We start from the raw sequence: 27,132 nt of genomic DNA on the forward strand, positions 1-27,132 counted from the left end.
TACAGCACCCTGTTTGACTGGTCTGTGCTGAGGACCAACCACGCTCTCCTCAACAGGAAGGACATGGGAGAGTCTGTTTCTGTGAGGTTCCGGGCCCTGAGACGGCCAAGAATAAACCCTGTCCTTGGGAAAGCCATGGAGACTAGGAACCCAGGGGATCTCTGCAAACACCAGGGCTGGCAGGGGACTCTGATCCTCTACAGCAGCTGCTCTCAATCTGTGGGTTCTACATCAGAGCTCCTGCACACCAGACATTTACATTACAGTTCCTCACAGTAACAAAGTTACACTCATGAAGTAGCTCTCCAATAAGTTTATGGTTGGGATCACAACATGAGGAACTGAAATAAAGAGACACAGGATTAGGAACGGTAAGAACCGCTATTCTATAGGAACCCAGGCATCTGCACTCGGTGTCTGGAAGTGTGATAGACTAGGCTTCACCCTCAGCGATGCCAGCATGTGGGCACCAAGCCTAGGTTCCACCCCAATGCTTCCTGGATATGTGCAGGCCTGGTTCCATCAAGAAGTAACAAAGGAACCCTTGGTAAAAAACACTGGGTACCAAACAGGTCAGGAAAACACACCCCCTCTGCTGCAACTCCTCTCAGGAGGGCTAGTCTTTCCAGGAGGCCCCGGCTATAACCAAACCTTGTCTCCCAGTGCTTGCCCATTGGTGTCTTGGCCATATTCAGATTTGAGGACTTTGAACAGAATAGCTTCCAGCAGATTTGCATCAATGAATCCAACAAGCAGTTGCAGTCCTACTTCACCCAGCGCATCTTCAAGCTGAGGCAGGTGAGAGTGGACACCTATTCCCCAGCCCAGCCCGGCCATCACCCTGAATGTCAGCGATGTCCCTCAGTATCAGCAGGATGGGGCCTGGGCACCGTAGGTTCCCCAGGACCTAAAGCTATGTCCTTGAACTCAGTGCCATGCTCAGCCCTTCCAGCCTCTTTCAACCCTTCTGGAAGCTCAATTGCTCCTGCAGAAAGGCAGCAGTGTGCACATTCTGTCACGTCATTTGTGTGTGTCTACAGGTGGTCAGAGCCTGTCTCCTCTGTTCCTTTCTTTTACTGTATTTGCCTTTCTGAGGAGGCAGCACCCACAGGTATGGGAGGCAGCCACATGCATATTCTGCAGCCATGTCTGATTCCTCTGAGGCTCAGTCCCACTTACACACCTACCCTCCAACCTCCCCACTCCATGTCACCCCTGGAGCTCTGTAGACCTTCCTGCTTTCTGTCTTTATATAACTGGTGACACTGCAGCCCTCAGTGGTGTCATACAGTGTTAGTTTGTCTTTGCACTGCCTGGAGGTCTGACTTAGGAGAATGGCTACCATTCTCATTCCTGTTCAAGGGTCAGAATCTGAATCCTATGTAAGGCTGAATAATATTCCAGCACATGGCTGTGCCATGTTGAATTTACACAGTCACCTATGGATCTTATATTTTGGCTTGTAAACACACACATATAAGACTCAAGTGACACCCAAGTGGAGAATTGCTGGAGTCCTCCATGGCTTTCTGAACCGTCTGAGAGACCATCCTGTCCACAGTGTATAGGGCACCATCTACTCATAGCTCACACAGCATGAGAAGATTAGGGAGGGTTAACCTGGCTTCTCTGTCTCCTACTTTCTGCCACACTAGCCCTAGCATCTTTCTGTATTGCAGTGAATGTTTAGAACCCAGGAGGATTCCAGCTTCCTTGCTCAAATATAGCAAGTTCCTCCTTGCCTGCTTTGAGACTGAGTCTCATGCAGCCCAGGCTGGCTTTGATCTCACCATTAGTTACGATGGCCATGAACTCCTGGTTCTCATGCCTCAGACGTCTCTAAGCGCTGGGTGACAGGTAGGCACCACTCTTAAGTCCTGCCACTGGGACAAGAGTGAGCAGAGCCAGCTCTGAAGCACACACTTTGCTGGTGTCAGGGATGACTGACTTATGATCCTGTCTTCCTTGCCCATGGCCCTTCTCCTTGGTGCATGCCATCCTTCCTCCCTGTGACTCATGGGGGACACCAAGCCTGAGGATGTCAGGAAGAAGTTTACTTACTTCACTGGGTTGGAGGCTGTTAGGTTCCTGCGTCAGTAGGTGAGATTCAAGCTAGAAGGTTTGTGGCATGAGAAACGGGAACAGAACTGGAATGGCAGGAACAATTGTCACCTGGCTCTGAGAAGACCAGGTGGGCAGAAACTCATGGTTGGGCAGGTAGTGAGCTCAAGACCAGGCTGGGCATTGCTCAGCGCATGTGAACAGGTGTGCTTACATGGACATGTGTTTCCCCCACATGGTCACCACTTATCCAGGCACGGTGAATACTCCAAGGAGCTTTTTATGTTTTAACATTGTGTGTGTTTGTGTGTCCATACATACATATACACACATACATTCGTACATATACACGAATACACGTACATGAAAACACATGCATATACATGACTATACACATTCATGCTCACACACAGATACATACACACCTACATGCATACACACATACACACACACATACACACACATACACACATACACACATACATGCATACACACATACACATATACATACACACATATACACACATACAATACATATACACACATACAAATACACCTATACACACACATAGACAGACATATACACACATATACATATACACGTATACACATACATGCATACACACATTCATATCCACACATACATACAGACATATACATATATACTCACATACATGTAAGCACATGAGTGGAAGCCAGAGGACAGCTTGGCCCTTAGTTCTCTCCCTTTTACCACGTGGGTCCTGGGGATTGAGTCAAGCTCATCAGACTTGACAGCAAGCCCCTTTAACTGTAGAGCCCTCTCGTTGGCTGCCAGTCACCTCTTTCCACAAATTCTATCCATGGTGGAATGTTTACAGTTGTTATTCTCATGATTCCTTCAGCAATAGCGCAGACATCATTTACACTGCATTAGGAGTTATAATTCATGTAGATGTCAGGAGAGCTGGAGGCGTGGATCAAGAAGAGAGCCCACTTTCAATGTCATTATGTGGTATTGCCTTAGGCCCTTTTATACACTCCCCTGGCTTTGTCTGAGTAAATGTTTGAGGTCTCTCTATGACTGTGCAAAGAAGTAAGAGCTAGGGCTGGGCCACAAAATAGGAAAGTACTTGTTCATCCAAAAACAAAAACAAAAAACAAACAAACAAACAAACAAACAAAAATAGCTCTAGGGTTAAATATTGGTGCTAGTACTGAACTACACAGCCAGAAGGTATTTTTCTAAGTAAATAACGCAATATTGGGGATGACAATATGATCAAATATCCTACAACATAAGTTTGCAATGTTACCTACATTTTATAAATCAAGTCTGACCACCGTTTTGGTTGTTTCCAATCATGTCTGAGTGCATCATCACGGGAATCCCAAGGAAAATCAGAAATGGGTTCTTGAAGCTGTTGCACAGGGCCAGTATAGACCTAAATACCACAGAGGAAACCTTGATTCTTATCACAAGGGATCATTCACCATCCCTCTTGTCACATAACTTATGACAAGACGTCACCTTTCCTAAACTTAGCCTTTTTCCCAAGTGCTGCAGAAGGGAAGATCTGATGTCAAGGGGTCTGGATTCAAACCACAGGACACTGAATTCATTTAAATAGGTGTAGTTCATTGAATGCACACACCAATACAGTTCAACCAGAGCAACAGCTCACAACTGTGTACTGGACATTGCTAGGCCCCGCTCATTGCAAAATCCACATGGGCTCATGCACAAGTGTTGCAAATGCTTCGGTCTATGGGCCCTGACTGAGGCCATTTTACACATAATTGTTCCAATTTTCCTTGAATCTATTGGGTCCTATGTAAAGAATACACTTGGGGAACTTGTTAAGATTAACAAACCTCATAACATACAGAACATAACAGGGTATGTGACCAGCACCACACAGTTCAACGTCAGAGTTTTTTGTTCTTTGTTAGTGTTTTTCTTGGCATCCATGATGTGGAGAAGTATTACAGAACAATAGGAAAGAGCTGGCTGCTGTGTAACAAATTCACTGCTATTAAGGTAGGTATGGGGGCAAGACCTCAGCAGTAGCCCTTAAGATTGGAAGAAGGTTCCTCAGAAAATTGGACATTGACCTGCCTGAGGATCCAGCTATACCTCTCTTGGGCATATACCCAAAAGATGCCTCAACATATAAAAGAGACACGTGCTCCACTATGTTCATCGCAGCCTTATTTATAATAGCCAGAAACTGGAAAGAACCCAGATGCCCTTCAACAGAGGAATGGATACAGAAAATGTGGTACATCTACACAATGGAATATTACTCAGCTATCAAAAACAACGAGCTTATGAAATTCGTAGGCAAATGGTTGGATCTGGAAAATATCATCCTGAGTGAGCTAACCCAATCACAGAAAGACATACATGGTATGCACTCATTGATAAGTGGCTATTAGCCCAAATGCTTGAATTACCCTAGATCCCTAGAACAAATGAAACTCAAGACGGATGATCAAAAGGTGAATGCTTCACTCCTTCTTTAAATGAGGAAAAAGAATACCCTTGGCAGGGAAGGGAGAGGCAAAGATTAAAACAGAGACTGAAGGAACACCCATTCAGAGCCTGCCCCACATGTGGCCCATACACATAGAGCCACCCAATTAGACAAGATGGATGAAGCAAAGAAGTGCAGACCGACAGGAGCTGGATGTAGATTGCTCCTGAGAGACACAGCCAGAATACAGCAAATACAGAGGCAAATGCCAACAGCAAACCACTGAACTGAGAATAGGACCCCCGTTGAAGGAATCAGAGAAAGAACTGGAAGACCTTGAAGGGGCTCTAGACCCCATATGTACAACAATGCCAAGCAACCAGAGCTTCCAGGGACTAAGCCACTACCTAAAGACTATACATGGACTGACCCTGGACTCTGACCCCATAGGTAGCAATGAATATCCTAGTAAGAGCATCAGTGGAAGGGGAAGCCCTGGGTCCTGCCAAGACTGAACCCCCAGTGAACTAGACTGTTGGGGGGAGGGCGGCAATGGGGGGAGGGTTGGGAGGGGAACACTCATAAGGAAGGGGAGGGGGGAGGGGGATGTTTGCCGGGAAACCGGGAAAGGGAATAACACTTGAAATGTATATAAGAAGTACTCAAGTTAATAAAAAAAATTATAAAAAAATAAAAAAAAGATGGGAAGGAGATGATGTGTTTGATAACTGAAAGGAGCTGCCTAAGCTGTGTTTCTCTGCCTGCTCAGTGCCCATTCAACATCACTCTGTCCCTGAAGAGGAACTCAAGGTCTGCCCTCTGCTGCCTGTGAGCCAGGAAGAGGCACAGAAAGGCAAGGCCACAGCACTGGTTTCCAATCCCTCAGTAATGCTGGATTTCCAATAATGTACTTGTATACACAAATACAGTGCGGTAAGTTGCAATAGATACTAATCATTTCTCACATAGGGCAGCAGTTGATTGACTACAACTAATTCTATTAAAAAAAAGAAACCTGGCTCTTGTAGAAATATACAAAGAAATATCTAGGATGGTGGGGGATGAATTCTGCCATGGACTGAACTCAGAAAAGAGGGGTTGGGAGAAAGATGCATGGTTAAATAGCCCACCAGGTTCACATTGTGTCAACTTGATTTAATCTAAGGACAAAGAAGTGGAGTATCTCTGATGGCTTTCTTCTAACCCTTTAAAGCATCACTGGGGTTTGAACTCAGAACTTCACACTTCTTGATGGGGCAACTACACTCAAGGAAGCTTAAGATTTCCATAGGCACAGTATTATGCTACATATACAGAGTAGATAATACTAAGATGTTCAGATGGTGATGTCCAGTTGTATGCACTCTTAATGTGGACCTAAAAAAAGAGAGATCAAGGTCCTTAAAATAGAAAGATCAGTTCCAGTTGTTTTCTACCATTCCAAACAGAACGACTGGTAGGGAGAGAATGGTAAATAATCGAGAATTCGTAGATGATGCTTTGAATGAAGTGTGGATTTCTGTGCTGGTTTAAAACAGGGTCTCAAGTATCACATGTTGCCCTCTACCTGGCTGGCCAGGATCACTTTGAGCTCAGATAAACCTCCTTTCACTTTGCAATAAATAGGCTTATAAGAGTGGCCTCCAAGGACTGTGCGGACAGCATTAGCCTTTCACAGTTGAGGTGTGTAACCCACAACTATAGTTTTAGCCATGTTTTCCCATGTCTACCAGTTATTTCAGATTGTTGCTGTTATATGCCTGACAATCAAGGATGCAGAAAAATAACCTGATGCAGAGTAAGGACATGGTGATCACATGGTGATCTCATGGTGCCTCTTCCGTACGTTCTGGATAAGGTTTGTTAAAATTCCAATATTGCAGAAAGCTTTATATAGGGCCCATCACATTAAGGGTCACTATGCACTGTTCTATCTAAAATGGCCTAATCAGAACTGACTCCCATATAACACTTCCTGCAATCCTCATATGAGAAGCTTGAGCTTTTAGTTTTGACTTTTTCTTTTCTCGTTCTTTCTTATTTTTTGCTATATAAGTTGAGACAAAGATAGTTAAGGCCATGAATTTGCCCCCAAAATTTGAACTATGTATGTGATCCATCAATGTTAGTGTGTGCATTCTATAAAGTATTCATTTTTTACTATGATAGATGCTTTTGTGTTTGGTGTGGTGGCCATTTCCCAGTGTACAGGTGCAGGGACCTTGCTCTATCCACTTAATGATGTTTATAGCCTCATTTTAGACATTTCTGTGCATCCCCTATATCTCTTGACTATTTTATTTTTCTGATAGAAGCTCATGGTACATCTTACTCAGTCCTGTGAGCAGTGCTCCTTTGGCGACATTGGTGCAGAGAGGAGAACCCCACCACCAGCATGAGGTTCCCTTCACTGGTGGCTCCAATATTGCACTTTCCTCTGCCAACTGGTCTCCACACTTTTCCTAGCACCTTAAAGACTTCAACTCTTTCTCCTAAGGAATTTTCTGGCAATTGTCGATTGCTAAGCACATGACTTCATGAGTGTTCCCCTAATACACACCCGTGTTGTAACCCACCATGCAGACTATTTCTTGATGTGATATAAAGCACCCGTACATAATGAGACAGGAGAACTTTTGACTGCATATTCAAGCTGGTGTGAAATCTCAGGAAGGTTTAATGGCTAACATTGGTGGATGAGGACAATGTGAGTTAGGATGAGACATTTTTGGGAAAGATTTGACAGGAAACATTCATTTAGATGCATAGGAATCACTAAGGTTTTTTATAATCAAGCCTTGAGGAAAATTTGGCTTTGGAAGCAGGAGATGCTCAGTGGTTCTGGCCCAGGAAAGTCTCCTGGAAAGGGCACCTCTGCTTATGCTCAGTACAGGGAGAACATTAGCAGGGAGGCAAAGTCTGCTCCCCATGACATCTGCTGTCCCTTCTTGGACATTCTATTGTCTCCTAGAGAGTTCTGGCATCCTCTGTGATGTCACTAGTGTTGTAGTGACAACCAGTGCCCTAGTTTCTCTCAGTCTGAGTCTGGCGGTTACAAGCTAAGACATGTTTTCCCGTCTTAGGAAGCGTTTTGGGAGGGGGAACGTCGATTCTGGAGAGACTAGAGTGAAGGAGTCTGGCCTTTCGTCTCAAAGTAATGATGGAGAAAGACAGCACTTCTGGGGAATGTGGAGTAAGTTCTGGGCAGTGTATTTTGAGCTTCCTGCCAGGGGGGCTGCAGGTTTAAGCTGACCTTTCTAGCAATGGGCCACAGCAACTGGAGCATCTGAAAAGGAATTGAATTTCCACGAATATCACAATTCCTTAAAGTCAAGGATTTCAGAACTTTAGTTTCCCCATCCCCACTGGGAGGATATGGTAAGGCCAATGCTTTCATACTGTGAACTTCTGGTCTTTACTTTTCAGTTCATTTGCTCTGTTACATTGATATAATAACACCATCAGTGGTCATGGAGGGTCCACCTTTTCTGAGTTTAGACAGGGCAGCAATGTATTTCACTATCATTGCTTCTTTAAATACAGTGGGTATCTGACAGTAGTAACAGGGAGAGATTGTGCTCCAGGCAATAACCTTATGTTCTTAGACCTTCTCTGATTTCTTCTAACTGGCAGGGTCATCGTTTGCTTTATACATTAGAGGTTGTATGTTACAAACATTTTTCTACAATACCAAAACTATGTGGAACGTGTAGACCAAGATTCAGCCTGTAACCTATTCGCACTTCTAGGGCATTTGGTATTTCACATAGGGACACTGATAAGTCTATTGAACATATCCTCCCTTGGAAATGCATTTTAAATCCAAAGTTGTTGCCTTAGAGTATCAGGGTAGGACATCTGAGTGTCTCCAATCACTCAAGTTTTGTGGATGGTGAATTTATCATCTAAGTTCTGAAGCCACAGGGGTGAGGGTCCTGAAACCAAGCTGTACCCTGTTCAGCTGACAATAATCCTGGAGAAGCCATCACCATGGTACATGTAAGCACGTGATGTCCGGAATAGGGAACACCTGGCTGCTTACATCTCTTGGTGTCTATAGAGTAGTGGGAGAACTGAGATCCCCTGAGGAGGCCTCTTAAGCATAGACCAATCGCCTAGCAGTGACACTGGGTTCCTGGCTTGTTCTCCTGTTTAGGCCTCACTGAGGTCTATGAATACTCTATGCATTCTCCCCATGCAGGTTAACTTGTGTTCTTCTACCTACAGACGCTGGGAGAGAAACATCATCCCCTGGCACTGACCTAAGCAAGAATCAGGCCATGAAGGAAAAGGAGAGGCTGATTAAAGAGCTGCAGCTCATTACCGAGGAGAGAAATGACCTGAGAGATCGCCTGAGGTTTCTGACAGAGAGATCTATGAAGAACAGGTATGAATCGCTCCAAATGCTCTTGTTTCATTCCTGGGTCTGCAAGGTCACCTTTTTCTTATCCTGTTAAGGTTTTGGGTTCTAGAAAGCTGTGCCTCCCTAACCACCCTGTGCTAAACCTCACCTCCCATATAGTGGAGATTCAGAACCTGACCCTTCCTGAGGAGCAAGATGGAAAATGGACTCATCTGCTTCCATTTATTTAAAAGCAGAACTTGTGGTCTGAATGAAGAATTCAGGGACAAATTCAGGGAGAGTGAGTTCCCAGTGTGCATTTGCAAAGCCCTTGACAGCTGGTGGCTTTGCAAGATTGTAATTGCAGTGAGTTTATGGTGAGTCTCTGTACTTGCTAGGCAGGGGACTGAGTGCTGGAAGATCCAGGCAGCAGCCTGGGGTAATATAGGACCCACCCTGAGTTCATATATTCCTAAATGCCGATGTTCATTGTATTCTATCATTTGGGGCCAGGCCACACTTCAGGCCAAATCCATATTATGAAGACCTGGAGAGAATGGAGGAGGCGGTCATGTCAATTCTGCACAACTTAGAGATGGAGAACACTGAGGTCCATGAGAACAACCATAAGCTGAAGAAGGAGATTACCTTCTCTAGGTAAGTCCTGGTCAGAAAGGCTATCACTTGTGGAATGGCCATTTCTGACTTTCTTTGTTCTGTATTGGACGGTCTTCAGCTCTGGTTCTATCTCTTGTGCTATTTACCCATCAGTGTTCCAGGGTCATTAGGACTCAGTTTTCAGTTCCATAAAAGACTGTTCCTCATCCCAGGATTGTCTAGGCATCTTCAGAAGACTCTAGAGAGAACAGTACTGATTGAAGTCAGCAGAAGGTTATTAGGCTGCCCTGGACCTATGGTGTCACACCAGGTTTTACAAAACTCAGTGGGTAGACCACATGGTTAGCATGACCTTCTCTTGGTTCTACTGACCTCCTTTGAAGGTGTTGGCCCACTACTAATTGATGTTGGCTCCATGCATTGTGCTTTCATGGATAGTTGTAGATCCATGTTCTTTCTCAGAGGTGTGGACACTAATTGGTGTCAGGCCAAGCAAACAATTTATTCTTCCCCGAATTAACTCTTTATGGTTTGTGCAGCAGCCTTATATGTATCAAGATGCATTTTATTAAGTCTTCATGGGTATCTGGGACCTGGTATAGTTAGTGGGACTTGGGAGTAGGAATGGGAGAAAGGGCCAGCATGATCTTACTATGCAGACTGTATTTCCAGAAACCTGCTCCGCCAGCTCCTGATGGAGAACACATGTAGGAAGAAGTTGGTCCCACTGAAGCAGGAGAACAAGGAGGTACATCTTGATTGTGCACCGAACCAGAAATATTTGGTTGACTTCAACAAGAAAGATAAAGACCATCAACGGCCAGAACCAGCATTATCAGGTAGGGACGAGCAGATGTGTTAGCTTAACAATATCTGATAAAATTTGCCAATTTGATACATCTTTGCTTCTCTTACCACCTTTCTAATTTACACTCACAACCAGCCAACCACCTCATGTAATGGAATTGTTCATTGCTCTGCCTATGCACAAGTATTCTAGGAAGTTAACCACTTTTCAGAAACTGAATTATTGTGCAAGCATATTTTGCTGCTGTTTTTGAAGCTGCAGTCTAGAAATGGTGACAGATGAATAACATATCTCATTATTGCATATCCATGTGATAGATTGTATCCTATGTAGAGTTTTGAACAATTTCTTGGTTCTTGAACAATTGACACTCTGTGGTCATGTGACCTCTTGTGTAGGAAGCACCTTTGTGATAAGAACCAAGTGCAAATGTCAAATTAGTACTTGTCATTGGCTTTATCCTTGGCGACATATGGACATCTCCTTTCTTCCTGCAACCCGATGAGGTCTCTTGCCATTGCCCTGTTCTTGGTTTGCACTGGTATAAGTCTGGGTCCCCTATTGGCAGCCCACATTACTGTGAGGCTTGCTGGAGATTTTGCCCTGCCTGCAGAGTAGGCAACAATGATATCAGTTAAAAGGTCCATGTCGACCGTCCAATAGAACTGAGGTGGTAGAAGGCAGCATTCTGACAGCTGGCTTGCATTTCCCCACCAAATCAGTGTCTGAAAAACTGCCTTCCTCTCCCAGGTCTCAGAAAGTGCAAGCGAGCTGGAATTGGACACACACCAGTAAGAGAGCTTCCTGAAGAGTAAGTTGCTTTCTCAGGAGTCCCTGATGACCAACATCCTGAATGGTAACATTTTTTGGATGAGTATTCATCCTCTGCGTTAATTTGTCATTTCTTAGAGACCCTAAATTTATATAACACTAAGCCAGCCTGACTGATTGAGGTCTTACTCACTTTCTTCTTCAGAAAACAGCACTTGAGAGACAACTTGGGGGACCGCCTTTCATTATGTGTGCTAGAGGAGAAACAGCAATACGTCTGTGCTTCTAAATGTTCGTTAAGAATATGCTTTTAGAAATATTTTTGTTATGATTTTAATTGAAGTTTTCTTTTTGTTGTTTCATATTTATATGTTCTTGTTACTATTTTTACTTTAAAATATTTTTAAATATTTTTATTCATTTTAATCCTGTTTTGTTGTAAAAATGTATTTGTTATGAATAAAAATTGAATTCTATCTCTTGACTCTTAAGACCATCTTTCTTACTCAAGGGTTCTGTCCCTTCCTGTGGACCTAGAACTGACAGCTACAGATGGATCTCTGCATGTTCCATAGAGTCTGGGCTAATAAGTGAATTCAAAGTCACCAAGGTGTACCCAGTGTGACAGTGTCTTTTGTGTGGATAATGTGGCTGTTTCTCGGACACACACTTTATGATGTAATCACTGACATGCTTTACCCAAATGTTAGGGTCCTTGTGGTTCTTCTGAGAGAGCAGCAGATGCTCTACCCTGTGAGTCATCACCACAGCTCCTGCAGGTGGCTTTTGTTATTCCACAGGAGGTGCTGTATTAGGTGGACAAGATCACCTATGATTAAATAGAGAGATCTCAGGAGATGTGTATTCACAGGGAACTTACTGAGCCGTACATGCTCAATGTGTTAGCTTGCCAGGCATCCCTACAGAGCTCTGGTGTTCCCACTGCTCATTGTGGGTCAGGATCATCCTCCAGCACCACTTAGTTTTCATATTAGAGCAGATCTTTCACCTGTTATCAATGATGACCATATGTATTATGCACATCTGATAAAATACAGAATAGAAACTAGATCCTGTAAGCCAGCTTGGCATATTGTGTTCTATTGATAGCAAGAAACGTATCTTAATCTAAGCAGTTTAGGGAGAAACCTCAAGAGCATACATAGTGAATGCTTCCTATAGCTGTGAACACAGGTTTCTTTTGGAGAGCAGGCCTGTGCAGGCCCAGAACCTAGGTTGGGCAGTTCAAGCTACCCTTTTTCCATGGCCAAACTGGGATCATATTGAGAATATATTTTTTCCAGGTGACTGATTTCCAATTTATGGAATTGAACTAACTTACTGAGAGTGGAGGTGACTCACAGAGTTAAAGTACAGAAGGAGCAATCCAGAATGTCCACAAAAACTTGCTGTCACCCCAGGGCTTTAAAAGCTCAGCAGCTAGAGAAGCAATGTAGTATTTGGTTATTCTCATGCTTAGGTCCAGTCATTCATTATAAGCTGAACATGACACAAAAAGAATCATCTGTGTCAATATAGAAGCTAGTTGTAACTAGATTCACCCCACACTATCACATCACTACCGTATTTGAGGTTCTCAGTTACTATCTAAGAACCTGGAAGAGGCCTGGGTCTTGCTACACATACTCATGATTTATGTCTTCATGACACTGTGTGCTTTGTTCTGTTGATGCTACCATTGGCATACAACACCTTGGATACTTTGTGCTGACATCTGTGACCTTAGACAATAGTTCATGTCATGCCTAACCTGAATAAACTGTCCTTAGAGTACAATGTGGTATGAGGGGCCTTCTTTTCCTATGAGATAGCAAAACATTTCCAGTCTTCAGTCAAGTCTGTCAGCCATTGTCCAGTGCCTGTCTTGAGATGTCCACATTTTCAGCTGAGAGTCTTCATCCAGGCTGCTCTGTAACTTTGTAGAAGATTAATAGGGTTCCAGCCCTAGGATTTAATTCAGTGTGACTGTACTTGCCGAACATTCTCAAAGCCCTCTGATCTACCCTAGCCCTCTGTGCTTTAGAGAAAAAAAAAATAAAGAACGACATTGCACTTGAAATTTCTCCCCCAACAAAAGGAGAGCCTGCATAGGGCCTTTAAGTAACTCTAAGCCCCAGCTTCCCCACAGCTCCCTCCATTGATTCCATTATTGATCTGTTTTCATTATTGCTCACTTTATTTTTGGTGTGCAAAGAATGTGCACCATGTCAGTAAAGTGTGTGTGTGTGTGTGTGTGTGTGTGTGTGTGTGTGTGTGTGTGTATGTATAGGGAAGGGTCCATAGTAGAAACTGTCGAGGTGCATGCAGACTCATGTTACTACTGCCCCATGGCACCTTGCAGGGAGCACTGAAATGGTGGCTACTTTAATAAAGCCTAAACAGGGCTGTGCATGGTTTGCAGTGAGATTGTGATGTCATCCCCACTGGAGAGAGCAGCAAAAGCTTCATTTATTACATGCTACTTTTACAAGGTGAGGCAAAGCCTCATCTTATAGAGTGTCTGGTAGGATTTGACAGCAGGAAGTTAATTCAAGGCTCAAATCAAATCAATAATTACAAACAAAGAGAAAAATACAAAGAGTCAAGGGAACCACAAGCTGTGTGTTGGTTTTTTGTTTGTTTGTTTGTTTGCTTGCTTGCTTTTTTTTTTTTTTTTTTTTGGTTCCTTTTTTTTTTTTTTTTTTTTTTTTTTTTTTTGTTGAGAAGGTCCATCAGAGAGACAACCTCTTCCTCAAACAAATTATACACCAGAGAGACAATACCTAAACTGACAAAATTAGAAATAAATGGGGGATATAACAATAGACAACCAACAAATTCAACAATCCTCCCTGGTTTGAGTGCCCTGGGGAAGTTGGGAAGCCACTTTTCCCTATCCTGTGTGACTTTCCCTGCATAGTGAGCTCTCCTGCAGGAGATGCTTTCACATGCTTCTTTAAAAGCACCTGTTCCTCAGGTCCAGATCAGCTGTGAAAACAGGCTTCTTCAAGATAGTGTGAGAGCTCCCCCTCCCAGCTCAGAGCTGCAACTCCATAGGATCCTCCACTCCCAGTGCTGTGTAGGTCCCATGGAGAAGTCAGAGCAAAGTGCCCCTTCTGAGAAGTGACTTAGAACAGAAGGTTCAGAAGTGACAGTCAACCCCCAAGTGCTTCTTCCAGGAGAAAGCAACCAGCTCTTCTTATGAAACAGTGTAGGCTCCCACATGACCCAGGTCTGTGACTGGGAAAGATTTTCTGGAGCTTAGTTGCCCAGTCACAGTGGGGCTACATTCTTGATCCATGCTCATTCCTACAACAAAAGGTCCTCCCCCTCCCTCCCAGGCCTTCAGTTGAACCGAGGTCCTTCCAGGACCAACAGACCTGAGAGAACAGAGTGCATCTCAGGGGAGAGAAGAGGCCTGAATGATTTTAAATGGGAGAAAAACCCCATATCCGCCATCTAACAACGTTAGGGTTTGTGCATATGTGGACTTCAGAACCTTAAGGTCAGATTTTCTGATAACAGCTGCTGGGTGAAGCTGAAGTCTGCAGTGGGTGGGATTGTCCCAGGCAGGGAGGGGATCTGACTCTGCAGGCCTGGCCAGCTTCTTCATTCTCCTGAAACTAAGTGTTGGTCAGCTATAAATCTGAAGTGAGAGTTGGTTTTTGTCAACTCAAATGGATGAATTTCAAGTCTCACACACTATGTGAGACACACATTTACCCACAGGGGATTTGAACTCACTTCTATAGAAGTGACTGGGGCGAACAGAGGGAAAGCATTCTCACCTTTAGCATTCTGTCTGTATCAGAGACGACGGGGACTGGCTTCCTGGACAGACATGTCCAAGCAGACACACCGTGTAATGGGGGAAAACTGAGGTAAGAAATGTCCTGGGGACAGTGATTTCAGATTGTGCCTTCAGCCAGGAATCTCTGTTGCCATTAAGCCAAGCAGCCTTGGGCCTCCTAAACTTGTCACTACGTCAGGGTGTCTCTGCTCTCACACCTGCATCAGGTCCTCCTCAGATGAAGGCTTCTCCAAATATATATATACATATATATATATATATATATATATATATATATATATATAAAGCAATGTTTCTCAACCTGTGGGGTGCAACCACTCACAAATTTATATCAGATATTATAACTTATAAGAGTAGCAATATTAGTTATGAAGTAGCAATGGAATAATTTTTGTGGTGGGGGTCACCACAGCATGAAGAGCTGTATTAAAGGGTTGCATCAGTAGGAGTGATTTGAACCACTGCCATAGAAGCTGACACATGGGAGCAGACTCCTCATGTGAGTAGAGACCCATGGCAAGGGATACTGTGTCCTACCTTAGGACCCAGACGCAGAAACTACCCCAGGAGTCTGTGGGTCACCTTGTCTTAAATTCTTCCAGGGTCAAGAATAGCATTGATCATCTCAGCAGAGTCAGCTTGCACAGCCACATCAGGCCCATGGCTTCCCTTTACAGAGAAGGATGTGGGTCTGTGTGACAGTCAGTGAGACTGATGGGACCCTGATACTCATTTGCTTTGAGCTGTGGTTTCTTCACCTGTAAACTGGACGTGTTTCTGCTGAATTGGGTTGTTGTGGAGATTAACAGAACATACAACCTGCTCAGTGTCTGCCTGGCATGGACCCTGCTGGTTAAATGGAAGCTCTCGATGGTGATGCATTTAAAAGTAGAATCTCGAGCCCCATAGGGTTAGATGTCAGGTGACATACAGGGGTTGTAAGGGTTTTGTGATTCCAAGAGGGCCTTGAATTAAAACCAAAGCATCTTGTTTTAAATTAAAAAAAATCAAGTATAAAGTGCCAATATGAAATAATCATAAACAGAAATGAGCTAATTCCTGGAAGTCATTTAGTTTTACATTTTCTGCTTCTATTTTCAAGGCATCTAGAGTAGCACTGTACGAGATCCTAAAGCCTTCTCTTATGGTGCTACCCATTCTTTCCTGTCTCCTTGAGGAATTCTCAGGTGACTTAAGAAAACCTGATTTCCTTTCAGATTGTCCCCAGCTGCTGTGATCTCTCTGTCCATGGGCATTGCCAAAAGCTGCAGAGCCAATGCATTGTTTTACAACACAAAATTTCCAGACATCAATTTTACCAATGAAGTCTCAGGAGTCAGATGCTGTATTTAAGTGAAGCTCCCAACTGTCCTTCCTAATTCACTGTTGCCCCAGAAGAAGGGCATTGTAGCTCCCTCTGCACGCTTTCTTAAAAATCCTTCAACTCAAAGACTTTCCATTGCCCTAGTTATCTTAATTTCCTATCAAGTTGTGCCTTGATCTGCTCTAGACCTAAGTGCCCTTTAGCTTTGCAGTAAAGGTGTGAGGTAGGTGAGCTGAACAGTAATAAAGTCCATGTTCACAGTAAACAAAGAGCTCTTGCATTAAATGTCTGTGCCCTGGCGATGCTATACCACACAATATTTTTTCATTAAATAATACATTCAGGGAGATCACAGTGTGATCAAATATTTTGTAACATAACTTAGTAATGTTCTCTCTATTACATAAGTCAAGTACTATCCTGTGTATTCTGGTCTTTTTCTGTCATGTCTGTGTTCATCACCATGGGAATCCCAAGGAACATCATTCCTGGGCTTTTGAAACTGTTGCATACAGTCAACCGGGGACCAAAACCACCCAGGAGACTACTGATACTTGACACACATAAAGTCACCTCCCTATTTTCATATACTTTATGGCAAGAAGTCACCATTGCTGACCATGTCTCATTATCCAACATGCTACTAAATGGAAGAGTTGGGGTCAAGGAGGTCACCAACAAAGCACAAAACACCCATCTCAGATAAATATCTATGCTTTATTGAATTCAAACATCCATGGATTTCAGGACACAATTAAAAGTCCAAACATAAGGATAAGAGACATAGAAGAGAATTGAGATTTCCAGTTCATAGGTCCAGTAAACATCTTCAACAAATCATAGCAGAAAACTTCCATAAGGTAAAGAAATAAAAGGCCATAAAGGTACAGCAAGCCTACAGAACGCAAATTAATTTAACCAGAAAAATTTCCTCCATTCACATAATAATTAAAACACTAAATGCACAGATAAAAGAAAGAATATTATACGGGGTAAGGTATAAATATCCAGTAACAAATGAATTCAGACCTATCTGAATTACACCAGACTGCTCAACGGAGACTCAAAAAGCCAAAAATCCTGGACAGATGTAATGCAGACCCAGGTTCTTATTCCCAGCATAATTCGCAATCACCACGAATGGAGAAACCAAGACATTTTATGACAAATACAAATTTAAACAATATTTTTTCTTTAAGAAAGCATAACCGAGGACAATAGGAGGAAAATTCCAAGACAATGAGCTAAACTATACCCAAGGAAAAAAAAACCAAGAAATTAATCACCTCACAATAATTTTTAAAAAAAGAGAGAGAAGCACACAAACATAATTTCACCTACAACCAGAAAAAGAGGAGAAAGCAGCAACCATTGGTCTTTAATATCTAACCAGACCCTCTGTCACCAATCCCCCAGCTCCTAGGGACAAAACTACCAGCCAAAGTGTATACAAGGATGGGTCTATGGTTCTAGGTAACTGTGTAGAAGAGGAGTGACTTACGTGGCATCCATGTGGTAGGAGGCCATTGACTACCCTGAGGCCTGTTGCCCCACCAAAAGGAGATCCTAGAGGTGTGAGGTGGGAATGGGTATGTGTGGGTGGGGGAACACTGTCATATAGGCAAAGCTGAGCAGAAATGGGATGTAAGATTTGATGAGGGGAGTCTGGAGAGCGGGAAAACATTTGAAATATAAATAAATAAAATAACCAATTAATAAAAAAAATAACCGAAAATAAAATAGAAAGTGAAAAGGTAAAAGAAAACTGACACCAAAACAAAACTAAAGAAATCCCTGAAGTATATTGGTCTAATTCTGCTTGTATTTAATGGTAATTTGTGGAACTCAAGACTGGTTAACCCCAAAGAAGCTGACCCTGCTCCCAGTTAACTGTGATTATAAAGAAGCCAACAGCCAACAGCTGCACAGCAGAGAGATGGGGGAGGGGAGCTTTGAGGGCTTTACTAGAGAGGATCATGAGGAGGGAAGAAGGAGGAAGAAGCTGCCAGAGAATAAAGGAAGAAAATGTGTGATGGAGAGGAGAGAGGAAGAGTACAACAGCCATGGTTAAGGGAGAGGAGAGCCTGGTCCTGAGGGGTGTCCAAGGGGAACAAAGAGCAGCCAAGATGCTACACAGTCAGTAAGAGTTGAGCGGTATTGTTTGGAAAGTATCTGATACCATGGAGGGCAGGCAGCTGCCCAGCTACTGTGCTGATTAGGGCATAGTATACATAAATTTAACACAATGTGTATAACCAGTAAGACAGCTCTGTAGAGGATCCTAAAAGGATTACTTTAGTTTGAAGGGAAGGATAAAATACCAGAGGAAACAGGAAATATCTTAATAAAACTATGACAGTCAATCAAAAGAAGCCAATAAAAACCACAAAAATTAACAAAATGAGAACATTTGACATATACGTTTAAATAATATTTGCACGTCACTAAACTCAATTCCCCAGTGAACAGACATACATTTAGCCAGAAAGAGGATCACCATCATGAGAGATGTAGAGGATATACTAGGGAAACAGACCTAAGACACAGGTCCCTATAGCAATTCTATGCAGTTTCTCTATCAATAAAAACCAACAAGCTCTAGAGGTAAATGTCTGTGTTAGTGCTGACCTCCACCACCAGACATATATTTTCTTTCAAGTAAATAACAAAATCATGGGGCTTACAATGTAATCTAATATCCTGAAACATGAGTTTGCAGTGTTCCCTACACTTTTTAAATCAAGTCTGACTACTATTTTGGTTGTTTCCAATCCTGTCTGAGTGCATCATCAAGGGAATCCCAAGGGAAATCAGAAATGGGTTCTTGAAGCTGTTGCACAGGGCCAATATAGACCTAAGTACCACAGAAGAAACCTTGATTCTTATCACAAGGGACCATTCACCATCCCTCTTGTCACATAAATTATGGCAAGATGTCACCACTCCTGACCTTAGCTTCTTCTCCTAAAAGCTGCTGAAGGGAAGATTTGGTGTCAAGGGGTCTGGATTCAAACCACACCAACACTGAATTCATTTAAATAGGTGTAGTTCATTGAATGCACACACCAATACAGTTCAACCAGAGCAACAGCTCACAACTGTGTACTGGACATTGCTAGGCCCAGCTCATTGCAAGATCCACATGGGCTCACGCACAAGTGCTGGAAATGCTGCTATCTATGGCCCTGACTCAGGCCATTTTACACATAATTGTTCTTATTTTCCTGGATTCTAATGGGTCCTACGTGAAACTCATAGTTGGGGAACTTGTTAAAATTAACAAACCTCATAACATACAGAACATAACAGGGTATGTGACCAGCACCACACAGTTCAATGTCAGATTTTTTTGTTTTCCTTAGTTTGTTTCTTGGCATCCATGATGTGGAGGCATATTACAGAACAATAGGAAAGAGCTGGCTGCTGTGTAACAAATTTGCTGCTATTAAGGTAGGTACGGGGGCAAGACCTCAGCAGTAGCCCTTAAGATGGGAAGGAGATGATGTGTTTGATAACTGAAAGGAACTGCCTCAGCTGTGTTTCTCTACCTGCTCAGTGCCCTTTCAACATCACTCTGTCCCTGAAGAGGAACTCAAGGTCTGCCCCCTGCTGCCTGTGAGCCAGGACTAGGCACAGAAAGGTAAGGCCACAGTGCTGGTTTCCAATCCCTCAGTAATGCTGGATTTCCAATAGCGTACTTGTATACACAAATACAGTGCGGTAAGATACAATAGATACTAATCATTTCTCCCATAGGGCAGCAGTTGATTGACTACAACTAATTCTATTTAAGAAAAGAGAAAGAAACCTGGCTCTTGTGGAAATATACAAAGAAATATCTATGGTGGTGGGGAATGAATTCTGCCATGGACTGAACTCAGAAAGGTGGGGTTGGGAGAAAGCTGCATGGTTAAATAGCCCACCAGGTTCACATTGTGTCAACTTGATTTAATCTAAGGACAAAGAAGTGGAGTATCTCTGATGGCATTCTTCTAATCCCTCGAAAGGATCCCTGAGGATTGGCCTCAGTTCTTCACACTTCTTGATGGGGCAACAACACTCAAGGACGCTTGATTGTCATAGGCACAGTATTATGCTACATATACAGAGTAGAAAATACTAAGATGTTCAGATGGTGGTATCCATTTGTATGCACTCTTAATGTGGACCTAAGGAAAGAGAGATCAAGGTCCTTAGAATAGAAAGATCAGTTCCAGTTTTTTTTCTACCATTCCAAACTGAACGGCTGGTAGGGAGAGAATGGTAGATAATCGAGAATTAGTAGATGATGCTTTGAATGAAGTGTGGGTTTCTGTGCTGGTTTTAGACAGGATCTCAAGTATCACATGTTGCCCTCTCCCTGGCTGGCCAGGTTCACTCTGAGCTCAGATGAACCTCTTTCCACTTTCCAATACATAGGCTTACAAGAGTGGCCTCCAAGGACTGTGAGGACAGCATTAGCCTTTGACAGTTGAGGTGTGTAACCCACAACTATAGTTTTAGCCACGTTTTCCCATGTCTATCAGCTATTTCAGATTGTTGCTGTTAGATGCCTGACAATCAAGGACGCAGAAAAATACCCTGATAGAGAGCAAGGACATGGTGATCACATCCTTGCCTCTTCTGTATGTTCTGGATGAGGTTTGTTAAAATTCCAATATTGCAAAAATCTTTATATAGGGCCCATCACATTAAGGGTCACTATGCACTGTTCTATCTAAAATGGCCTAATCAGAACTGACTACCATATAACACTTCCTGCAATCTTCATATGAGAGAGAAGCTTGAGCTTTTTGTTTTGACTTTTTCTCTTCTCTTTCTTTCTTATTTTTTGCTATATAAGTTGCTATATGAATTTGCCCCCAAAATTTGAACTACGGAAGTGATCTATCAGTGTTAATGTGTGCATTCTATAAAGTATTCATTATTTACTATGATAGATGGTTTTGTGTTTGGTGGGGTGGCCATTTCCCAGTGTACAGGTGCTGGGACCTTGCTCTATCCACTTAAAGGATAAGCACCATTTAGCCGTTTATGTGCATCCCCTATATCTCTTGACTATTTTATTTTTCTGATAAAAGCACATGATGTATCTTACTCAGGCCTGTGAGCATGCTCCTTTGGCAACATTGGTAAAGAGAAGAGAACCCCACAAGCAGCAAGGGTTCCCTTTACTCGTGGTCCCAATATTGTACTTTCCTCTGCCAACTGGTCTCCACACTTTTCCTAGCATCATAAAGACTTCAACTCTTTCTCCTAAGGAATATTCTGGCAATTGTCGATTGCTAAGCACATGACTTCATGAGTGTTCCCCTAACACACGCCCGTGTTGTAACCCACCATGCAGACTATTTCTTGATGTGATATAAAGCACCTGTACAGAATGAGACAGGAGAACTTTTGACTGCATATTCAAGCTGGTGTGAAATCTCAGGAAGTTTTAATGGCTAACATTGGTGAAGGAGGACAATTTGATGAGACATTTTTTGGGAAAGATTTGAAAGGAAACATTCATTTAGATGCATAGGAATTACTAAGGTTTTTTATAATCAAGCCTTGAGGAAAATTTGGCTTTGGAAGCAAGAGATGCTCAGTGGCTCTGCCCCAGGAAAGGCTCCTGGAAAGGGCACCTCTGCTTATGCTCAGTACAGGGAGAACATTAGCAGGAGGCAAAGTCTGCTCCCCATGACATCAGCTGTCCCTTCTTGGACATTCTATTGTCTCCTAGAGAGTTCTGGCATCCTCTGTGATGTCACTAGTGTTGTAGTGACAACCAGTGCCCTAGTTTCTCTCAGTCTGAGTCTGGCGGTTACAAGCTAAGACATGTTTTCCCGTCTTCGCAAGCTTTTTGGGAGGGGGAACGTCGATTCTGGAGAGACTAGAGTGAAGGAGTCTGGCCTTTCGTCTCAAAGTAATGATGGAGAAAGACAGCACTTCTGGGGAATGTGGAGTAAGTTCTGGGCAGTGTATTTTGAGCTTCCTGCCAGGGGGGCTGCAGGTTTAAGCTGACCTTTCTAGCAATGGGCCACAGCAACGGGAGCATCTGAAAAGGAATTGAATTTCCACGAATATCACAATTCCTTAAAGTCAAGGATTTCAGAACTTTAGTTTCCCCATCCCCACTGGGAGGATATGGTAAGGCCAATGCTTTCATACTGTGAACTTCTGGTCTTTACTTTTCAGTTCATTTGCTCTGTTACATTGATATAATAACACCATCAGTGGTCATGGAGGGTCCACCTTTTCTGAGTTTAGACAGGGCAGCAATGTATTTCACTATCATTGCTTCTTTAAATACAGTGGGTATCTGACAGTAGTAACAGGGAGAGATTGTGCTCCAGGCAATAACCTTATGTTCTTAGACCTTCTCTGATTTCTTCTAACTGGCAGGGTCATCGTTTGCTTTATACATTAGAGGTTGTATGTTACAAACATTTTTCTACAATACCAAAACTATGTGGAACGTGTAGACCAAGATTCAGCCTGTAACCTATTCGCACTTCTAGGGCATTTGGTATTTCACATAGGGACACTGATAAGTCTATTGAACATATCCTCCCTTGGAAATGCATTTTAAATCCAAAGTTGTTGCCTTAGAGTATCAGGGTAGGACATCTGAGTGTCTCCAATCACTCAAGTTTTGTGGATGGTGAATTTATCATCTAAGTTCTGAAGCCACAGGGGTGAGGGTCCTGAAACCAAGCTGTACCCTGTTCAGCTGACAATAATCCTGGAGAAGCCATCACCATGGTACATGTAAGCACGTGATGTCCGGAATAGGGAACACCTGGCTGCTTACATCTCTTGGTGTCTATAGAGTAGTGGGAGAACTGAGATCTCCTGAGGAGGCCTCTTAAGCATAGACCAATCGCCTAGCAGTGACACTGGGTTCCTGGCTTGTTCTCCTGTTTAGGCCTCACTGAGGTCTATGAACACTCTATGCATTCTCCCCATGCAGGTTAACTTGTGTTCTTCTACCTACAGACGCTGGGAGAGAAACATCATCCCCTGGCACTGACCTAAGCAAGAATCAGGCCATGAAGGAAAAGGAGAGGCTGATTAAAGAGCTGCAGCTCATTACCGAGGAGAGAAATGACCTGAGAGATCGCCTGAGGTTTCTGACAGAGAGATCTATGAAGAACAGGTATGAATCGCTCCAAATGCTCTTGTTTCATTCCTGGGTCTGCAAGGTCACCTTTTTCTTATCCTGTTAAGGTTTTGGGTTCTAGAAAGCTGTGCCTCCCTAACCACCCTGTGCTAAACCTCACCTCCCATATAGTGGAGATTCAGAACCTGACCCTTCCTGAGGAGCAAGATGGAAAATGGACTCATCTGCTTCCATTTATTTAAAAGCAGAACTTGTGGTCTGAATGAAGAATTCAGGGACAAATTCAGGGAGAGTGAGTTCCCAGTGTGCATTTGCAAAGCCCTTGACAGCTGGTGGCTTTGCAAGATTGTAATTGCAGTGAGTTTATGGTGAGTCTCTGTACTTGCTAGGCAGGGGACTGAGTGCTGGAAGATCCAGGCAGCAGCCTGGGGTAATATAGGACCCACCCTGAGTTCATATATTCCTAAATGCCGATGTTCACTGTATTCTATCATTTGGGGCCAGGCCACACTTCAGGCCAAATCCATATTATGAAGACCTGGAGAGAATGGAGGAGGCGGTCATGTCAATTCTGCACAACTTAGAGATGGAGAACACTGAGGTCCATGAGAACAACCATAAGCTGAAGAAGGAGATTACCTTCTCTAGGTAAGTCCTGGTCAGAAAGGCTATCACTTGTGGAATGGCCATTTCTGACTTTCTTTGTTCTGTATTGGACGGTCTTCAGCTCTGGTTCTATCTCTTGTGCTATTTACCCATCAGTGTTCCAGGGTCATTAGGACTCAGTTTTCAGTTCCATAAAAGACTGTTCCTCATCCCAGGATTGTCTAGGCATCTTCAGAAGACTCTAGAGAGAACAGTACTGATTGAAGTCAGCAGAAGGTTATTAGGCTGCCCTGGACCTATGGTGTCACACCAGGTTTTACAAAACTCAGTGGGTAGACCACATGGTTAGCATGACCTTCTCTTGGTTCTACTGACCTCCTTTGAAGGTGTTGGCCCACTACTAATTGATGTTGGCTCCATGCATTGTGCTTTCATGGATAGTTGTAGATCCATGTTCTTTCTCAGAGGTGTGGACACTAATTGGTGTCAGGCCAAGCAAACAATTTATTCTTCCCCGAATTAACTCTTTATGGTTTGTGCAGCAGCCTTATATGTATCAAGATGCATTTTATTAAGTCTTCATGGGTATCTGGGACCTGGTATAGTTAGTGGGACTTGGGAGTAGGAATGGGAGAAAGGGCCAGCATGATCTTACTATGCAGACTGTATTTCCAGAAACCTGCTCCGCCAGCTCCTGATGGAGAACACATGTAGGAAGAAGTTGGTCCCACTGAAGCAGGAGAACAAGGAGGTACATCTTGATTGTGCACTGAACCAGAAATATTTGGTTGACTTCAACAAGAAAGATAAAGACCATCAACGGCCAGAACCAGCATTATCAGGTAGGGACGAGCAGATGTGTTAGCTTAACAATATCTGATAAAATTTGCCAATTTGATACATCTTTGCTTCTCTTACCACCTTTCTAATTTACACTCACAACCAGCCAACCACCTCATGTAATGGAATTGTTCATTGCTCTGCCTATGCACAAGTATTCTAGGAAGTTAACCACTTTTCAGAAACTGAATTATTGTGCAAGCATATTTTGCTGCTGTTTTTGAAGCTGCAGTCTAGAAATGGTGACAGATGAATAACATATCTCATTATTGCATATCCATGTGATAGATTGTATCCTATGTAGAGTTTTGAACAATTTCTTGGTTCTTGAACAATTGACACTCTGTGGTCATGTGACCTCTTGTGTAGGAAGCACCTTTGTGATAAGAACCAAGTGCAAATGTCAAATTAGTACTTGTCATTGGCTTTATCCTTGGCGACATATGGACATCTCCTTTCTTCCTGCAACCCGATGAGGTCTCTTGCCATTGCCCTGTTCTTGGTTTGCACTGGTATAAGTCTGGGTCCCCTATTGGCAGCCCACATTACTGTGAGGCTTGCTGGAGATTTTGCCCTGCCTGCAGAGTAGGCAACAATGATATCAGTTAAAAGGTCCATGTCGACCGTCCAATAGAACTGAGGTGGTAGAAGGCAGCATTCTGACAGCTGGCTTGCTTTTCAACACCAAATCAGTGTCTGAAAAACTGCCTTCCTCTCCCAGGTCTCAGAAAGTGCAAGCGAGCTGGAATTGGACACACACCAGTAAGAGAGCTTCCTGAAGAGTAAGTTGCTTTCTCAGGAGTCCCTGATGACCAACATCCTGAATGGTAACATTTTTTGGATGAGTATTCATCCTCTGCGTTAATTTGTCATTTCTTAGAGACCCTAAATTTATATAACACTAAGCCAGCCTGACTGATTGAGGTCTTACTCACTTTCTTCTTCAGAAAACAGCACTTGAGAGACAACTTGGGGGACCGCCTTTCATTATGTGTGCTAGAGGAGAAACAGCAATACGTCTGTGCTTCTAAATGTTCGTTAAGAATATGCTTTTAGAAATATTTTTGTTATGATTTTAATTGAAGTTTTCTTTTTGTTGTTTCATATTTATATGTTCTTGTTACTATTTTTACTTTAAAATATTTTTAAATATTTTTATTCATTTTAATCCTGTTTTGTTGTAAAAATGTATTTGTTATGAATAAAAATTGAATTCTATCTCTTGACTCTTAAGACCATCTTTCTTACTCAAGGGTTCTGTCCCTTCCTGTGGACCTAGAACTGACAGCTACAGATGGATCTCTGCATGTTCCATAGAGTCTGGGCTAATAAGTGAATTCAAAGTCACCAAGGTGTACCCAGTGTGACAGTGTCTTTTGTGTGGATAATGTGGCTGTTTCTCGGACACACACTTTATGATGTAATCACTGACATGCTTTACCCAAATGTTAGGGTCCTTGTGGTTCTTCTGAGAGAGCAGCAGATGCTCTACCCTGTGAGTCATCACCACAGCTCCTGCAGGTGGCTTTTGTTATTCCACAGGAGGTGCTGTATTAGGTGGACAAGATCACCTATGATTAAATAGAGAGATCTCAGGAGATGTGTATTCACAGGGAACTTACTGAGCCGTACATGCTCAATGTGTTAGCTTGCCAGGCATCCCTACAGAGCTCTGGTGTTCCCACTGCTCATTGTGGGTCAGGATCATCCTCCAGCACCACTTAGTTTTCATATTAGAGCAGATCTTTCACCTGTTATCAATGATGACCATATGTATTATGCACATCTGATAAAATACAGAATAGAAACTAGATCCTGTAAGCCAGCTTGGCATATTGTGTTCTATTGATAGCAAGAAACGTATCTTAATCTAAGCAGTTTAGGGAGAAACCTCAAGAGCATACATAGTGAATGCTTCCTATAGCTGTGAACACAGGTTTCTTTTGGAGAGCAGGCCTGTGCAGGCCCAGAACCTAGGTTGGGCAGTTCAAGCTACCCTTTTTCCATGGCCAAACTGGGATCATATTGAGAATATATTTTTTCCAGGTGACTGATTTCCAATTTATGGAATTGAACTAACTTACTGAGAGTGGAGGTGACTCACAGAGTTAAAGTACAGAAGGAGCAATCCAGAATGTCCACAAAAACTTGCTGTCACCCCAGGGCTTTAAAAGCTCAGCAGCTAGAGAAGCAATGTAGTATTTGGTTATTCTCATGCTTAGGTCCAGTCATTCATTATAAGCTGAACATGACACAAAAAGAATCATCTGTGTCAATATAGAAGCTAGTTGTAACTAGATTCACCCCACACTATCACATCACTACCGTATTTGAGGTTCTCAGTTACTATCTAAGAACCTGGAAGAGGCCTGGGTCTTGCTACACAT

The 27,132-nt window shown here is 43.0% G+C and overlaps 2 protein-coding genes across 3 annotated transcripts in view; one reads left to right on the top strand and one right to left on the bottom strand.

Moving 5' to 3' along the window:
* Window positions 1-27,132, bottom strand: part of LOC147999291 (uncharacterized) — a 166,504-nt gene that overhangs the window by 41,051 nt on the left and 98,321 nt on the right. The gene's annotated exons all lie outside the window — the stretch shown is intronic.
* On the top strand, window positions 21,985-25,970 carry LOC147999294 (disks large homolog 5-like). Of its 2 annotated transcripts, none has more exons than XM_087596521.1 (6): window positions 21,985-22,141; window positions 23,176-23,335; window positions 23,804-23,947; window positions 24,581-24,747; window positions 25,467-25,572; window positions 25,693-25,970. In XM_087596521.1, the coding sequence occupies exons 1-5, from the start codon at window positions 22,015-22,017 to the stop codon at window positions 25,529-25,531; spliced, it is 663 nt and encodes a 220-aa protein (XP_087452647.1). In that variant the 5' UTR covers window positions 21,985-22,014; the 3' UTR covers window positions 25,532-25,572; window positions 25,693-25,970. The 2 variants fall into 2 exon arrangements, with proteins under 2 accessions (XP_087452647.1, XP_087452646.1); XM_087596520.1 differs by having other exon boundaries at window positions 25,467-25,527.

The sequence above is a fragment of the Rattus norvegicus genome, chromosome 19 (genome assembly GCF_021556685.1).
Source record: "Rattus norvegicus strain SHRSP/BbbUtx chromosome 19, alternate assembly SHRSP_T2T, whole genome shotgun sequence".
Classification (NCBI taxonomy): Eukaryota; Metazoa; Chordata; class Mammalia; order Rodentia; family Muridae; genus Rattus; species Rattus norvegicus.

Bases quoted from the DNA above. Each gene is read 5' to 3' on its own strand.
- LOC147999294 (XM_087596520.1), top strand. From the start codon at position 22,015: ATGTTTTCCCGTCTTCGCAAGCTTTTTGGGAGGGGGAACGTCGATTCT. The intron at 23,336-23,803 runs GTATGAATCGCT...ATTTGGGGCCAG, and splicing joins GAGAGATCTATGAAGAACAG to GCCACACTTCAGGCCAAATC. The intron at 25,528-25,692 runs GTAAGTTGCTTT...TTTCTTCTTCAG, and splicing joins GTAAGAGAGCTTCCTGAAGA to AAAACAGCACTTGAGAGACA.